General features: G+C 43.5%; 1 protein-coding gene across 1 annotated transcript in view; it reads right to left on the bottom strand.

Annotated features, from left to right (window-relative positions):
* slc37a2 (solute carrier family 37 member 2) overlaps positions 1-12577 on the bottom strand; it is an 80390-nt gene extending 67813 nt beyond the window's left edge. Inside the window, exon 1 of the mRNA XM_063038693.1 lies at positions 12167-12577. Within this exon, the coding sequence (XP_062894763.1) occupies positions 12167-12225 (59 nt within the window). The 5' untranslated portion in view covers positions 12226-12577. The remainder of the gene's footprint in view (positions 1-12166) is intronic.
* Between the last annotated feature and the right edge of the window lie 5126 nt (positions 12578-17703).

Genomic DNA, 17703 nt, shown 5'->3' with positions numbered 1-17703 from the left:
CACCTCAGAGTTTTGAATTTTCTCCCTATTTAGAAAGTGATCTACACCTTTATTCCTTCTATCACAGTGCATAACCACCCACTTCCCTACACTGCATTCTATCTGCCACTTCTTTGCCCATTCTCCCAATCAGTCTAAGCCTTTCTACAGACTCCCTGCTTCCTCAACACTACCCGCCTCTCCTCCCATCTCCATAGCTGCAAACTTGGCCATGATGTCATCAATTGTCGTCCAAATTATTTAAATATAACATGAAAAGAAGTGTTCCCAACACCGACCCTACAGAACACCATTAGTCACTGGCAACCACCCAGAAAAAGAATTTGTTCCAAGAATTATGGCTGTGTTTAACTGTACAACAGCATCACATGTTCTTCATATGGCAGAGGCCACACAGCCTATTTACTCTATGGCAGCCCTCACTTCTTCCCCGTTCACATCCCTGTGACTAATTCTCTCACACACTTGATCTTCCTGCTTGCATGGGTAACTTACACTGCTTCATTTGCCTTTAAAATGTGGGAGGAACCAACATGGTCACAGAGAGGACACACAAACTCCAAGCAGACAGCACTGATGGGTCAGGTTTAAACCTGGGTCACTGGAGCTGTGCAGAGGTAGAGCGGCTTTGAGGAAGTGTGGCAAATCCCTGCACTTACTCATTTCCTTAAAAGAACTGGCAACTGCAAACACAAGAACAGAGAAGCAGGAGTAGGCCATCAAATCTGCCTCAGCTTTCAACATGATCATGACTGACCAACTGACCTACCCATGCTAGTGCAGTGGTTAACATAACTCTCTTACAACCCTACAATCCAGGTTCAATTCCGCCGCTGTCTGTAAGTTTTCCCCAGGACCACACGGACGACCTCCGGGTGCTCCAGTTTCCTCCCATATTCCAAAAACATACAGCTTTGTGGGTTAATTGGACACCTTGGCGTAAATGGGCAGCGCAGGCCTTTTGAGCCAGAAGGGCCTGTTACCACACTGTAACTCTAAAATAAAAAAAACTGAGTCTACAAGAACACAAGAAAATTAACTTTATGATTTGGAATATAGAACAGTACAGAACTCAAAACCTCAGATAGCAACAAGGAGGTGTACAGGAGAGAGAGTCATCGGCTCGTTGAGTGGTGTCTCAACAACGACCTCACATTCAACATCACAAGACTAAGGAAGTGATTGTGGACTTTAGGAAGGAGAAATCAGGAGAACATGCACACCAGTCCTCACTGGTGGGGGGGGGGGGGTCCAGAGGTGGAATATGTGAGCAGCTTTAAGTTCCTGGTGTTGACATCTCAAAGGATCTGTCCTGGGCCCAATGGCTCTACTCCAAATGAATTTGAGGAGATTTGGTATGGTTTGGCAGCAAAAGCTTCTGTAAATTGTAGATGGTGAAGAGCATTCTGCCCCTTACATCACAGCCTCATATGGAGGCTCCAGTCAATGCACAGGATCACAGGAGGCTGCAGAGGATAGTTGACTCAGCCAGTTCCACCAAGCACACAACTCTCTCCACCTCTGAGGACATCTTCAAGAAGGCAGCACCCACCATTATAGACCTTCACATTTCAGGACATAGCTTCCTCTCATTACGAGCATCAGGAAGGAGGTGGAGTTGATGTGGGTGAAGATCTATATTGGTGTTGAAGAAAACAAAGAAATAGGGACAGGAGTAGGCCATTTGGCCCATCGAGCCTGTTCCACCATTTAATAAGATCACAGCTGATCTGGCTGTGGATACAGCTCCATCTACCTGCTGCTTCCCCATAACTCCTAATTCCCCTGCTATGCAAATATCTATAAGGATGCTTTGAAAGTTTGGCAAGAGAAGTGATGATATTTTTCCAGAGAGGATAGAATCCACTGAAGGTGGGAATTGGGGAAAAGAGAAAGGAGTAAGAATCTGGTGGGGGAATGAATAAGAATGGAAGCTGTAAACTCTCTTCCTGCTCCATCCCATACAGAATTATACTTCCCCAGCACTGAGTTATTTTCCAGTGTTAATTCTCAATTCCCCAAGTCTGAGGCTGAAGGACAATATTACTGAAGTGTTGTTGGCTTTGGGATGCACACATAACAGTTTTGAAATCTCCCAGTTCACAGCATGCAAACTACATGTCTGCAGTGATTTTATTTTGGCAGGTTTGTTTTGTGGGCTTAGCCTGTGGCTTACACTCATCCGTCGTGCTTCCCCGTCAGACTATTACAGCAACAAAACCAAGCTTTGATTTTAGTTGTATTTATGTGTTTTAGTTAGTCATTAAAAAGTTTGCATCACACTATCATATTCTTATTTGCTGCTTAGGAAAATATCTAGTGCAGTTTTCTGAGATGTCCTGGCCCTTTAACTCATCTCTTGGTTTACACAGGGGTCCATTTGTACACAAAAGTGACAGTGCGTGTTTCAATGATGTTGGTTGCAGGATAAATTTTGGCCAGGATACTAGGAGGGCAACATACAGCACCCCTTCAGTCTGGTACTGTATTTAAACTTGAATTAATGTATTGAGTGGGACAGTGTACTCACACCATTCTGACTCAAATACGAGGGCTGTTTTGGAGCCAAAACTTTCTGGATATTACCTAAATATGTGATGGTCTAATTTTAAACTTTGATTTTATTTTCAGCAAAATATGTGCTTTAACACTCTCATTCTATTATCCAAATCCCAGTATGATATCAATCCTCAAATTCTCTCTAAAGCATTAGCTCATTTTGCATTCCTGATTTTCATCGATTACCAAGCTGTCTAGCCCTGAACTCTGGAATTCCCTCAGAAATTTCCTTCATCAGTTTTAATATGATGCTTAAAACTTTGGTCATGACACCTGCCCTGTTCTGAATGATAACATTCCCATGGAGCAGCTTGGAAAAATTTAACAATCGTGAAAGTTCTCTATGAATGAAAGTTGTTCCAACATCATCCAAGGTAAATTATATAAACTGAGGCAAGTTGCTACCATCCATAATTTGAAGAAGCTTTAAGATTTTAGGCACTTAATTTGATGTCATTTGTCATGCAAATCCAACATCAAGCTTTGTCCTTGCTTGCTGCAAAAGTGTTCTTTATAAATTTTAGTTCTTAATTATTATTCAAAAGAATATATATATATATATATATATATCTTTTTGTACTACTCGCATGCCTGAAGGGAAATCCAGATTTTCTGGAGAAGTTGAATCCACAACCTTTTGGCTATTCCAGAAAGTGCTATCACTGACCTTTCAACTAAACTCACATTTGTTAAGGTGCCAATTAGCCCTTTGCAAAGCAAACGGGGCCCATTTCCCACTGCTCCACATGCTGCACTCAGTTCCAAGAATAGGCAGGTGATAGAGAAGGGACGTGCTCAGTCAGATGGTTTGAGATGTGTCTATTTTAATGCAAGGAGTACTATGAACAAAGCAGATGAGCTTAGAGCGTGGATCAGCACTTGGAGCTATGATGTTGTGGCCATTACGGAGACTTGGACGGTGCAGGGGCAGGAATGGCTACTTCAAGTGCCAGGCTTTAGATGTTTGAGAAAGGACAGGGAGGAAGGCAAAAGAGGTGGGGGCATGGCACTGTTGATCAGAGATAGTGTCATGGCTGCAGAAAAGGAGGAAGTCATGGAGGGGTTGTCTACGGAGTCTCTGTGGGTGGAAGTTAGGAACAGGAAGGGGTCAATAACTCTACTGGGTGTTTTTTTATAGACCACCCAATAACAGGGACATCAAGGAGCAGATAGGGAGACAGATTCTGGAAAGGAGTAATAATAACAGGGTTGTTGTGGTGGGAGATTTTAAGTTCCCAAATATTGATTGGCCTCTCCCTAGAGTGAGGGGTTTAGATGGGGTGGAGTTTGTTGGGTGTGTTCAGGAAGGTTTCCTGACACAATATGTAGATAAGCCTACAAGAGGAGAGGCTGTATTGGGAAATGAACCTGGTCAGGTGTCAGGTCTCTCAGTGGGAGAGCATTTTGAAGATAGTGATCACAATTCTACCTCCTTGCACTGGAGAGAGGGATAGGAACAGACAAGTTAGGGAAACATTTAATTGGAGTAAGGGGAAATATGAGGCTATCAGGCAGGAACTTGGAAGCGTAAATTGGAAACAGATGTTCTCAGGGAAATGTACTGAAGAAATGTGGTAAATGTTCAGGGGATATTTGTGTGGGGTTGAGTAGGTACGTTCCAATGAGACATGGAAAGGATGGTAGGGTACAAGATCCGTGGTGCACAAAGGCTGTTGGAAATCTAGTCAAGAAGAAGAGCTTACGAAAGGTTCAAAAAACTAGGTAATGATATGCATCTAGAATATTATAAGGCTAGCAGGAAGGAGCTTAAGAATGAAATTAGGAGAGCCAGAAGGGGCCATGAGAAGGCCTTGGCAAACAGGATTAAGGAAAACCCCAAGGCATTCTACAAGCATGTGAAGAGCAAGAGGATAAGATGTGAGAAAATAGGACCTATCAAGTGTGACAATGGGAAAGTGTGTATGGAACTGGGGGAAATAGTGGAAGTACATAATGAATATTTTACTTCAGTATTCACCATGGAAAAGGATCTTGGGGATTGTAGGGATGACTTGCAGTAGACTGAAAAGCTTTAGAATGTAGATATTAAGAAAGAGGATGTGCTGGAGCTTTTGGAAAGCATCAAGTTGGATAAGTCACCGGGACCGGACAGGATGTACCCCAGGCTACTGTGGGAAGCGAGGAAGGAGATTGCTGAGCCTCTGGCAATGATCTTTGTATCATCAATGAGGACAGGAGAGGTTCCGGAGGATTAGAGGGTTGCGGATGTTGTTCCCTTATTCAAGAAAGGGAGTAGGGATAACCCAGGAAATTATAGGCCAGTGAGTCTTACTTCAGTGGTTGGTAAATTGATGGAGAAGATCCTGAGAAGCAGGATTTATGAACATTTGAGAGGCATAATATGATTAGGAATAGGCAGCATGGCTTTGTCAAAGGCAGGTCGTGCCTTACGAGACTGATTGAATTTTTTGAGGATGTCACTAAACACATTGATGAAGGTAGAGCCGTAGATGTAGCGTATATGGATTTCAGCAAGGCATTTGATAAGGTACCCCATGTAAGGTTTATTGAGAAAGTAAGGAGGCATGGGATCCAAGGGGACATTGCTTTGTGGATCCAGAACTGGCTTGCCCACAGAAGGCAAAGAGTGGTTGTAGATGGGTCATATTCTGCATGGAGACCGGTGACCAGTGGTGTGCCTCAGGGATCTGTTCTAGGACCCCTACTCTCTGTGATTTTTATAAATGACCTGGATAAGGAAGTGGAGGGATGGGTTAGAAAGTTTGCTGATGACACAAAGGTTGGAGGTGTTGTGGATAGTGTGGAGGGCTGTCAGAAGTTACAGCGGGACATTGTTAGGATGCAAAACTGGGCTGAAAAGTAGCAGATGGAGTTCAACCCAGATAAGTGTGAGGTGGTTCATTTTGATAGGTCAAATATGATGGCAGAATATAGCATTAATGGTAAGACTCTTGGCAGTGTGGAGGATCAGAGGGATCTTGGGGTCCGAGTCCATAGGACACTCAAAGTTGCTATGCAGGTTGACTCTGTGGTTAAGAAGGCATATGGTGTATTGGCCTTCATCAATCGTGGGATTGAGTTTAAGAGCCAAGAAGTAATATTACTTGGAGTACTGTGCTCAGTTCTGGTCGCCTCACTATAGGAAGGACATGAAAACCGTAGAAAGTGTGCAGAGGAGATTTACAAGGATGTTGCCTGGATTGGGGAGCATGCCTTTTGAGAATAGGTTGAATAAACTCGGCCTTTTCTCCTTGGATTGACGGAGGATGAGAGGTGACTCGATAGAGGTGTACAAGATAATGAGAGGCATTGATCGTGTGGATAGTCAGAGGCTTTTCCCTCAGTGCTGAAATGGCTAGTACGAGAGGGCATAGTCTTAAGGTGCTTGGAAGTAGGTACAGAGGAGATGTCAGGGGTAAGTTTTTTTTTTAAAAAAACGCAGACAGTGGTGAGTGCGTGGAATGGGATAGAGGCGGAAACGATAGGGTCTTTTAAGAGACTCCTGGATGGCTACATGGAGCTTAGAAAAATAGAGGGCCATGGGTAAAGCCTAGGTAGTTCTAAGGTAGAGACATGTTCAGCACAGCTTTGTGGGCCGAAGGGCCTGTATTGTGCTGTATGTTTTCTACGTTTCCATGTTTAAAAGGTCAGCAGGCCAAACCTTAAAAACATAATTTGTTAATATTTCAATACAATTTTCCTGCAGGAATGTAACACAGCACAGATGCCCATCTCACAGCAGCTCAGCATGCAAATACAGCAGCTTTGTTTCCTCCCCTCTCTTGTTATGGGATCCAAACACACCTCCCAGGTGAGGCAGCAATACAATTGCTTCCCTCCTGTTAATACACTACATTTGCTGCTCAGGAAGATGCCTCCACCAGTATGAAGAAACTAAACAGATTGGGTGAAGACTTTTTGGACCACCTCCATTCAGCTGACAAGTGTTGCTTTGAGTTCTCAGTTCCCAGATACTTCAGTGTTGCCTTTTTGAGACCTCCATCTTTGACCTCCTGGACTGTTTCAAAGTTCAACAGGAGCAGGAGGAACAGCACCTCACCTTCAATCAACCACATTACAGCCTTTAAGATTCAATACTGAATTCAACAATTTTAAATGATCATCCATTCCAATCCTGTATTTCTTGCTTAGTCTGTTGTCAGCTCTGCAGCTTTAAACCTGAATTTTTGTTGTAACTCTTCGCAGTTCTCATGTGGTGTTAACCACCTATTGCTCTCACCACAAATGCTGCCTGACCCATGATCATTTTCTATTTTGTAGCACCTGCAGTTTTCTACTGTAACTGTTTTGGTCTTTACCGTGACTGTTTCAGTGGATGCAGCCCAGTCCATCACAGGCAAAGGCCTCCCCACCATTGAGCACATCCACAAGGAGTGCTGCCACAGGAAAGCAGCATCATCCATTGTCAAGGACCCCCATCATCCAGGCCACACTCTCTTCTTGCTGCTACCTTTAGGAAGGAGGTACAGGAGCCACAAGTCCCATGCCACCAGGTTCAGAAACAGTGATTATCTTTCAATCATCAGGCTCCTGAACCAGCATGGATACACTCACTCACAACACCGAACAATGGATTCGCTTTGGAGGGCTCTACAATTTCATATTACTTATTCTGATTTGCTTCATTTGTTTTTGCACATTGATTGCTTCTGTGTGGTTTTACATTGATTCAGCTATATTTCTACATTCTACTTTGAATGCCAACAAGAAAATGAATCTCAGGGTTGTATATGGTGACATACACATATTTTTGTAATTAAATTACTTTGTTGCATAACAAGAGAGTTAACAACTGGTTACCATTTGTGACATGCAGGTTTGTTAAATGCTACTCAATATTTTAAATAAAAACATTTGATTGTAATTGACTTTTCCCTATGTTATGCAGCTCTAAGCCTGTTAATTATATACTGAAGTACAGATTTTATATAATTAATGTTTTTTTCCAGATCTTAGATATTGTGTAGGAAGAATGTGAAGAGTTAGGAAAGGATGAGTCACCCTCCATGTGCTAATGTAGTGTTGTGTATTTCACTGACGCTGAACTTTCAAATCAAAAACCTACGGCCAGCATCGGTGATGCAAAGTTGTAGCCAGTATAGAACTGCATTGTTTCAAAGTCACATGAAGGGAACCTGGTTTAGTACAAGAGTTAGGCCCTCTCCTTCTGAATTTGGTTTTCATAATTTTTACAGAAAATTCATCAAAGGCAGGTAAATGCCACAAAGTTTCAAAAAAATTTATTGGCTCACAATTCTGTCTCTGCTCCAAGTGATCCTTCCTACTGCTGGTAATAGGACCTACGGCCACTTTTCTTACACAGACGCACACACTTCCTTAAATCCCTTTCTCATGCTACAATCATCGTCAAAATATTTCTTAGAACTGTCTGACATAATTTCACAACCCCCTCCCATTAACAATGATTCCCCTATTTGAAAATGCCTCAGAGGAAGAGCATATAATTGGCAGGAGACACAAAGAACTGAATGTCCCATCTCTATGCTCATGTTTATTAATTCTTGGAACAGTTCTATATTACTTCACTGAATGGTCAGAGGCCCAATATCTGGAAGTCTAGGCCAGGGACTGGAGGCAGTCTGTCTCGGGGTTGGAGAGCTGTCTGTGTGCGTGTGAGGGAGAAAAGGGGCTTGTTTTGCTGTTGCTGTTGGAGCTTGTGTTGTTCTGATGAACATTGTGGGCATGTGACATTGGCACCGGAAAGTGTGGTGACATTTGCAGGCTGCCCCCCAGCATATTGTTCGATTGTGCAGATTGTTAACGCAAACACATTCCACTGCATGCTTCACTGTACATGCAATAAAAAGTAATCTGAATGCAACAAATGAAAAATACTCTGGGATGCAAGGAGTTGTGAAAAGCGATACAAATCTTCAGGACCTTTTAAAAAGAAAGAGCTAACCAAAGAGTTAAAATCAATCCAATTTGTCCAACACAAAAGAAATGTGTAAATCTCAGGAATTTTGACACTACCAGAGCACATGCAGCTCTGGCAATCTTGCTGGCCTATCCGAGGTCCACATCAGCTCGACAATAGAAGCTAAGAAAACACTGTCATCCATGATGAAAGATGTGATATTAATAAAATTAGAAACTAATAAATTGAGCAGCATCAATTTGGATTTATCAAAGGGAAACCATGTTTGGGGAGGGTGGGAGGGAGGGGGAGGGTAGTGGGGATAAACTCCCACAGCCTAGTAAATGCTCCCAATGGTGTGTGCCTCAAATAGCCTCTGACAACCAAGTCCGGCTCTTGGCCTTCATGTGGCTTAGCTACGAGCCTGGTGGAACCATCTCTACTGACAGGAGAAGGGGCAAAGGCAGGTTACTGGAACCTTAAAACCTGTGACACTCTGCATCTTTGTTTATTACTAAAGATGCTGCCTGGTCCATAAATACTAGTTTACAAGCCAAAGGTGTCATTAGCAAAGTGACAACCCAATGATTCTGATACAGGTCTCTATTGTGGACTCTGGCACTCCTTCTCTGCCACCAGTCCCACAGACCTCCCTCGCCATTCCCAACATCCTTTGTTCCCGCCAGATTTACAAACTCACTCTCTGCTCCACCTTGACAAATAGAGTACTGTGCAAAAAAAAAGTCTTGGGCTCCCCAGCTATATACTGTATATGCACACCTGAAACTTTTGCACAATACTCTATTTTTGTAAGAAGTTTATATAGGCATCCGTTAGTCTTGTGAGACCATGGATTTGCGCCTTGGAAGGTTTCCAGGGCGCAGACCTGGGCAAGGTTGTATGGAAGATGTTGTCCAAGGGAAGGGCATTACGACCAATACAGCTTGGCACTAGTGTCATCGCAGAGCAATGTGTGGTTAAGTGCCTTGCTCAAGGACACAACACGCTGCCTCAGCCAAGGCACGAACTAGCGACCTTCAGGTCACTAAACGAACACCTTAACCACTTGGCCACGCGTCAACTTTTTGTAAGCAGTGACAGTGATAATTGCAGTTTCAGTTCTTTTACATAATGACTAGTAACAGTGGTTCATCTATTCCCCAATTAGAAGCTACAGCAGGGGTGCAGCCTCGGACACATTTATGGCAGGTGACTTTAGTTCCCTCTGAGACCAGGATCTGGAACCATGGTCTCACTTGATTGCAGCAAAGCAAAAGGAGGCAACCTGTGTGGTGGTAGTTTACTTCAAACCTTAAACCCTGATTTATACCAATGCCAATGTAGCAGCGACAGGAAGCTAACCACGATCGCGACAGGGACTCTTGTGTCCCATCACTGAACAGTCAGCAACTTAAATTGGAATATCAGAAATGAAATGCAGTGCACACCACCAAAAAGAGTTGACAGGATACCACAGCATTTCGTAAGGGAAGTGGTTAAGCAGTTGAGATACCAGCAGAGCACAGACACTGGGATTGATTGCATATTTCTTCTGAACTGTAGCCAGGACAGGCATGGGCCAACACCTGCCAGTTCTGATTCGATGACAGCAGACACATTAGTTACAAATGTAGCAAACCACAACTTGCGTAACACACACAAAATGCAGCAGGAACTCAGCAGGCCAGGCAGCCTCTACGGAAACGAGTTCAGTAGACGTTTCAGCCCAGAACACAAATCAGCTAGACACCTATTTCAATCCTTTGGGTCTATTTTCAGCAGCAGGGAAAATGAAAAACTATCCTTGAGGTCCAGTGTGAAGGGGACATAGGGATGGTGGAGAAACCAAGAGGTAGAGGACAGGGAGTTCATCAAGGACATCGAAAAGTGTTCAGGAAGAAAAGTGACAAGATAACATCCCCATCAAGTTTGAACTCTTGCATAACATTTTTCTACCTGCCTAAAGTGAAATGTGGAGTCTCCACTTCGTCTTGCCCTCAAAGGGTAGGTTATGTTTTCCACCGGGAAGCGAGGGGTAAAGGGCACGACATCTTCCAACCAAATATTGAACCAGGGTCAATATGAGTGAGGTTGATGTTCTGGAGCATGTTGATATTAAGGGAGAGGAGGTGTTGGAGTTGTTAAAATATATTAGGACGGATAAGTCCCCGGGGCCTGACGGAATATTCCCCAGGCTGCTCCACGAGGCGAGAGAAGAGATTGCTGAGCCTCTGGCTAGGATCTTTATGTCCTCGTTGTTCATGGGAATGGTACCAGAGGATTGGAGGGAGGCGAATGTTGTCCCCTTGTTCAAAAAAGGTAGTAGGGATAGTCCAGGTAATTATAGACCAGTGAGCCTTACGTCTGTGGTGGGAAAGCTGTTGGAAAAGATTCTTAGAGATAGGATCTATAGGCATTTAGAGAATCATGGTCTGATCAGGGACAGTCAGCATGGCTTTGTGAAGGGCAGATCGTGTCTAACAAGCCTGATAGAGTTCTTTGAGGAGGTGACCAGGCATATCGATGAGGGTAGTGCAGTGGATGTGATCTATATGGATTTTAGTAAGGCATTTGACAAGGTTCCACACAGTAGGCTTATTCAGAAAGTCAGAAGGCATGGGATCCAGGGAAGTTTGGCCAGGTGGATTCAGAATTGGCTTGCCTACACAAGGCAGAGGGTCGTGGTGGAGGGAATACATTCAGATTGGAGGATTGTGACTAGTGGTGTCCCACAAGGATCTGTTCTGGGACCTCTACTTTTCGTGATTTTTATTAACGACCTGGATGTGGGGGTAGAAGGGTGGGTTGGCAAGTTTGCAGATGACACAAAGGTTGGTGGTGTTGTAGATAGTGTAGAGGATTGTCAAAGATTGCAGAGAGACATTGATAGGATGCAGAAGTGGGCTGAGAAGTGGCAGATGGAGTTCAACCCGGCGAAGTGTGAGGTGATACACTTTGGAAGGACAAACTCCAAGGCAGAGTACAAAGTAAATGGCAGGATACTTGGTAGTGTGGAGGAGCAGAGGGATCTCGGGGTACATGTCCACAGATCCCTGAAAGTTGCCTCACAGGTGGATAGGGTAGTTAAGAAAGCTTATGGGGTGTTAGCTTTCACAAGTCGAGGGATAGAGTTTAAGAGTCGCGATTCAATGATGCAGCTCTATAAAACTCTGGTTTGGCCACACTTGGAGTACTGTGTCCAGTTCTGGTCGCCTCACTATAGGAAGGATGTGGAAGCATTGGAAAGGGTACAGAGGAGATTTACCAGGATGCTGCCTGGTTTAGAAAGTATGCATTATGATCAGAGATTAAGGGAGCTAGGGCTTTACTCTTTGGAGAGAAGGAGGATGAGAGGAGACATGATAGAGGTGTACAAGATAATAAGAGGAATAGATAGAGTGGATAGCCAGCGTCTCTTCCCCAGGGCACCACTGCTCAATACAAGAGGACATGGCTTTAAGGTAAGGGGTGGGAAGTTCAAGGGGGATATTAGAGGAAGGTTTTTTACTCAGAGAGTGGTTGGTGTGTGGAATGCACTGCCTGAGTCAGTGGTGGAGGCAGATACACTAGTGAAGTTTAAGAGACTACTAGACAGGTATATGGAGGAATTTAAGGTGGGGGGTAATATGGGAGGCAGGGTTTGAGGGTCGGCACAACATTGTGGGCCGAAGGGCCTTACTGTGCTGTACTATTCTATGTACCCGATGATATAAAAACGATGCTTACCAGCTGTCTCTGCTGAATGCCTGAACGCAACGGATCCCTGGCGGCAGTGTAGATCGCATGGTACACTCGGCAACAATAACTAACACCAGAATAAACAGGCAGCCGGCAAGTTTCCGAAAGCTCCTTCCGGGGTGAAAAAAAAACCCACTGCGATTCCTGGGTCGCCACAATTCCACGCCGGCAACAGTATCCGTGATTGAAGTCAAGTCTGCTTTAAAAATAATACTGTATCCATGCAGTGCCGGTTATGTAACAGATTACACGGAAACAATGCATCATCACAGTCAAATGCGACAACAAATTTACAGAGCACGGTTTCCGGCACCGATCAGTTGAACATTGAGATGGATTAATCACATGCAGTTTATGGACAAGACGAGTCGTCAGCAGCCAGCCACAGCAGAATTTCCACCGCCATGTGACCCATCTAAGACTGACGCAAGAGAAGCGAGGAGCCAATGAAAGCGACCCGAGTGCAAATTCAGGATGGGTGGAGTTTCGATGCAACAAAAATCTTTCCCCATCGTTCCCCGTGCTGGAGGCAGTGATTGGTGGCTGCTAATAAATAAACGTGCTTTAGTCGCGAAATTAAAAATACAGCCAAGAAATTCCAATTGTTTATATTTTGAAGTTAATCCATTAATTAGAAAATGTGTATTAAATGAAAATACGTTAATAGATGCATGCATATATTGCAAATGAATCAAAATCAGGTTTATTATCACTGACGTGTCGTGAGATTTGTTGTTTTGCAATAGCAGTACAGTGCAAGGCATAAAAATGACTATAAGTTACAATAAATTAATTAAATGATTAATTAGTGCAGAAGAGGAATTGTGAGGTCGTGCTCATCGGCCCTTGGACTGTTCAGGAAAAGAATGGCTGATGGGAAGGAGCTGGTCCTAAAACATTCAGTGTGGGTCTATAGACTTCTCTACCTCCACCACGATGGTATTATGGAAGCTATGGTAAGGCAAGGATGAAAGACAACATCCAGGTGAGGATGACTGCAGCACTGTGTTCTCAAACCCAGTCAAGGGAGATCTTTGAAGTGAGACCAGTGGAGCCAACCTTGCTCACTGCAGACAAATAGGCAGTGGTGACTGCGACAATGTGTAGTAAAGTTAGACAAGTGAGGTCTCTGTAGTGAGACTTTTCTAGAAAGGACTTCCTAAAGCATAGTGTCCCTTTACACAGTAGGGGGTGCCGGAGACAAGATGAGATAAGAACCATGGAAGGATGTGAAACACATCCAACAACTAAGGGATGATTGTTTTACTAACTTCAAAATATCAACAGTTGTCAGCTTGAAGTTTTGATTGACTTTTAACACCTCTACTGTGAATGGCAATTGATCTTGCAAGTAAGGAATTCAAACATATACAATTTACCAAATGGTCAATTTCAACTCATCAGCCAATCCTATGTAAAAATAGCAACACCCGTAAAAGTTGCTGGTGAATGCAGCAGGCCAGGCAGCATCTCTAGGAAGAGGTACAGTTGACGTTTCAGGCCGAGACCCTTCGTCAGGACTAACTGAAGGAAGAGCTAGTAAGAGATTTGAAAGTGGGAGGGGGAGGGGGAGGGGGAGATCCAAAATGATAGGAGAAGACAGGAGGGGGAGGGATGGAGCCAAGAGCTGGACAGGTGATTGGCAAAAGGGATATGAGAGGATCATGGGACAGGAGGTCCGGGGAGAAAGACAAGGAGGGGGGAAGCCCAGAGGATGGGCAAGGGATGGGCGATGGTGGGGAGGGATTTATCTGTGACGAACTCGGCTGCATCCACTACTTTTTGTTCTTGGACATTGGTGTTTCCTTACCACTCAATGCAGATGTTGAGTGAAAGGTTGTTGTGACATGATTCATTTTCAACCAGTTAGGACACTGCCAATGTGTATCTATAGAAGTTTGTCAAGGTTTTAGATGACATGCCAAATTTGTCAAAAATAGCAGTTTTTTGTCCTGGCTTCAAGGCAGTGTGGGTGACAAGGACATGCTGTTCTCCTTACGCACAAGTAAAATAAACAGTGTGTGAGCCACAAGAGTCTATGTGTTCAGAACTTTTAGTGATTTAATTTTATTATCAGCAAGGACAGTAGTAATGAGTAAGAGGGCAAGTCCAAATGGTGAGGGTCCTTAATGGTGGATGCCATCTTCTTGAGGCATACCTTTCAAAGGTGTCCTGAATGGTGGGATGGGTTTTGCCCGTGATCGAACTGACCCTCTACAACTCTCTGCAGTGTCTTTCGATCCTGTACATGGGAGCCTCCATACCAAGAAATGATGCAAACAGTCAGAACACTCGGCAGTATATCTGTATAAATTTGCTAGAGTTTTTGGTGACATACTAAATCTTCTTAAACTCTTAATGAAGTATAGCCACTAGTGTGCCTTTGCTTTGATTGCATCAATGTGTTGAGACCAGGATAGATCCTCTGTGATATCAAAGTTCAAAGTAAATTTATTATCAGAGTACATGTATTTCACCATATACAACCCTGAGATTCATCTTTCAAGCATTTACAGGAAAATAAAGATATTTATGAAAACCTAGACATAAATGAAACAGCCAATGTGCAAAAGATAGATGGACAGATAGATAGATAATACTGAGAACATGAGTTGTAAATCTTGAAAGTGAGCCTGTAGGTTGTGAAATCACTTCAGAGTTGAGGTGAGTGGGGTTATCCAAGCTGGTTTGAGAGCCTGATGGCTGAAGGGTAACAACTGTTCCTGAACCTGGTGTGTGGGACCTGCTTCCCAATGGATGCAGCGAGAAGAGAGCATGGCCTAGATGGTGACGACAGTTGATAATGGACGCTGCTTTTTTGTGGCAGTGCTTCTTGTAGATGTGCTCAATGGTGGGGAGGGATTTATCTGTGACGAACTCGGCTGGATCCACTACTTTTTGTTCTTGGACATTGGTCTTTCCTTACCACTCAATGCAGATGTTGAGTGAAAGGTTATTGTGGCATGATTCAACCAGATTTTCAACCAGTTAGGACACTGCCAATGTGTATCTATAGAAGTTTGTCAAGGTTTTAGATGACATGCCAAATTTGTGGAAACTTCTAAGAAAGTAGAGGCGCTGCTTTGCCTCCTTTCTAATTGCACTTATGTGCTGGTCCCAAGACAGATTCTCTGAAATTATAATGCAAGGAATTTGAAGTTATTCCTCTTCCCTAGTGAGGATTGGCTCATGGATATCTGGTTTCTTCCTCTTGTAGTCAATAATCAGCTCTTTGGTTTTGCTTACATTGAGTGAAAGGTTGTTGCTGTAGCATGATTCAACCAGGTTTTCAATCTCCCTTCTATATGTCGATTCATCACTCCCTTTGCTTCGGCCAGTAACAGTGGTTCATCAATATGGCATCAGAGCTATACTTAGCCTCACGGTCATATGTATAGAATGGGGGCTAAGCACGCAACCTTATGGTGCACCTTTGCTGATAGTGATTGTGGAGGAGATGCTGTTGCCAATTTAAACTGACTGGGGTCTGCAAGTGAGGAAAATGAGGATGTAGTTGCACAGGGAGGCATCGAGGCCCAGGTCTTGTAGCTTAGTGATTAGTTTCAAGGGGACATAGTGTTGAATACTGAGCTGTAGTCAATTAAAAGCATCATGATGTATGCATCTTCACTGTCCAGGTTTTCCACAGCTGAGTGAAGGGCCAATGAAATGGCATCTGCTGTTGACCTGTTGTGACTGTAGGCAAATTGGAGCAGATCCAGGTCACTCCTCAGTCAGGAGGTTATATGATTTATGACCAACCTGTCAAAGCACAGTGGATGTAAGTGCTACTGGATGATATTAATGCCTAGGAACTTGATGATGCTCACCCTTTCCGCTGTTGACTTCTCAGTAAGGACTGGTGTGTTCTCCTGACTTCCCCTTCCTGAAGTCCACAATGAATTCCTTGTTCTTGCTGACACTGAGTGCAAGCTTGATTGATCTGTTAGCTCTTTGAAAGAATTATCCATTCAACCCAAAATGTTGACCATTCCCTCTATAGATGCTGCCTGGTCTGCTGAATACCTCCAGCATCTTGTTTGTTGTAACCCCATACCTCCCTATCCAGAAGTATTCTTCAAGTGTTCATTTTACTTCCTCTGTCAGTTACTATTGAATGTGTATTTCAGATGAAAAACTAGCTGAAGAAAAATAATTGTAGCAATTATAGGTAGCAAGGAGAATATTGAATTAAACATAGAAGACAGCACTGGTCAAACCATACAACCCACAATGTTTTTGCCAATTCAACATAAGCGACACAAGAGACTGCAGATGCTGGAATCTGGAGCAACAAATGACCTGCTGGAGGAAGTCAGAGGATCAAGAGGCAACTGCAGAGGGGAAAAGAATTATTGACATTGAGTCAAAGCCCTGCATCAGAGAATGTGCTGATAAAGCCATCAATTTGCGTAGTAGGGGATCTGTAGGGTTTCACAATGTTGCAAAGGTTAGGTCCAAGCAGCATTGGAGGTAGGAGTTAAATCTCAACACAGGGTTAAACAGTAGAGTAAATAGTCTGGTTGAGCCTGAATGGCTGGAGAGGCTAGAGTTGTAGAGTTGGCCCTTTCACTGTGTCAATGTTGACCATCAAGTACACAGCCATAGTAATTCTATTTTCCACACATGGCCCATAGCATTTTGTGCACAGGCAATTAAATTGCCTGTTGTAAGAGTCCGAGCCTTTGGCACCCCCTCAGGCAGTGCAATCCAGATTCGAACCATCTAATGAAAATTGTTTTCCTCCAATCTTCTTGAACCCTCCTCCCCTTACCTTAAACCTATGTCCAACAATTTTAGACACTTCAGCCATTGGGGAAAAAGTCTTACTATCGATTCTGAATGTACTGCAGAGGCTAAAGTGATATAGCTGAGTTGTGGAAAACTAAATTTCAACCAAGAGAATGAAAAACTAAGAGGTATTATACTATGTGGGAGGGATAAATGATCAGATACACTTGAGAGGCATTGGAATACCTATGAAGGCTGACTCTCAACTTACAGATGATATCCATAAGACAAGAAAATACAATTAGGCCATTTGACCTGTTGAGTCTGCTTTGCTATTCCATCATAGTTGACTTATTATCCCTCTCAACCCCATTCTCCTGCCTTTTCCCCATAACCTTGGATGCCCTTACGAATCAAGAACCTACTAAACTCTACCTTAAATTAATCTAATGACTTGGCCTCCACAGCTATCCATGGCAATAAATTCCACTGATTCACCACCCTCTGGCTAAACAAATTCCATCTAATTTCTTTTCTAAAGGGACATCTTTGTAGTCTGAGGCTATGCCCTCTGGTCCGAGAGCATCATCCCTTTATACAAAAGGACAGCCCTTGACAGGAAGCATCCTCTCCACATCCACTTTGTTTAGGCCTTTCAATATTTGATAGGTTTCAATGAGATACCCTTTCATTCCTCTAAAGTCCAGTGAGTACAGGCCCACAGCCATCAAACGCTCCTCATATGTTAACCTTTTCATACCCAGAATTATTGTAGTAAACTTCCTCTGTACCCT

Source organism: Mobula hypostoma, chromosome X2 (genome assembly GCF_963921235.1).
Source record: "Mobula hypostoma chromosome X2, sMobHyp1.1, whole genome shotgun sequence".
NCBI classification, from domain to species: Eukaryota; Metazoa; Chordata; class Chondrichthyes; order Myliobatiformes; family Myliobatidae; genus Mobula; species Mobula hypostoma.
This window is presented reverse-complemented; position numbering and strand designations above follow the sequence as displayed.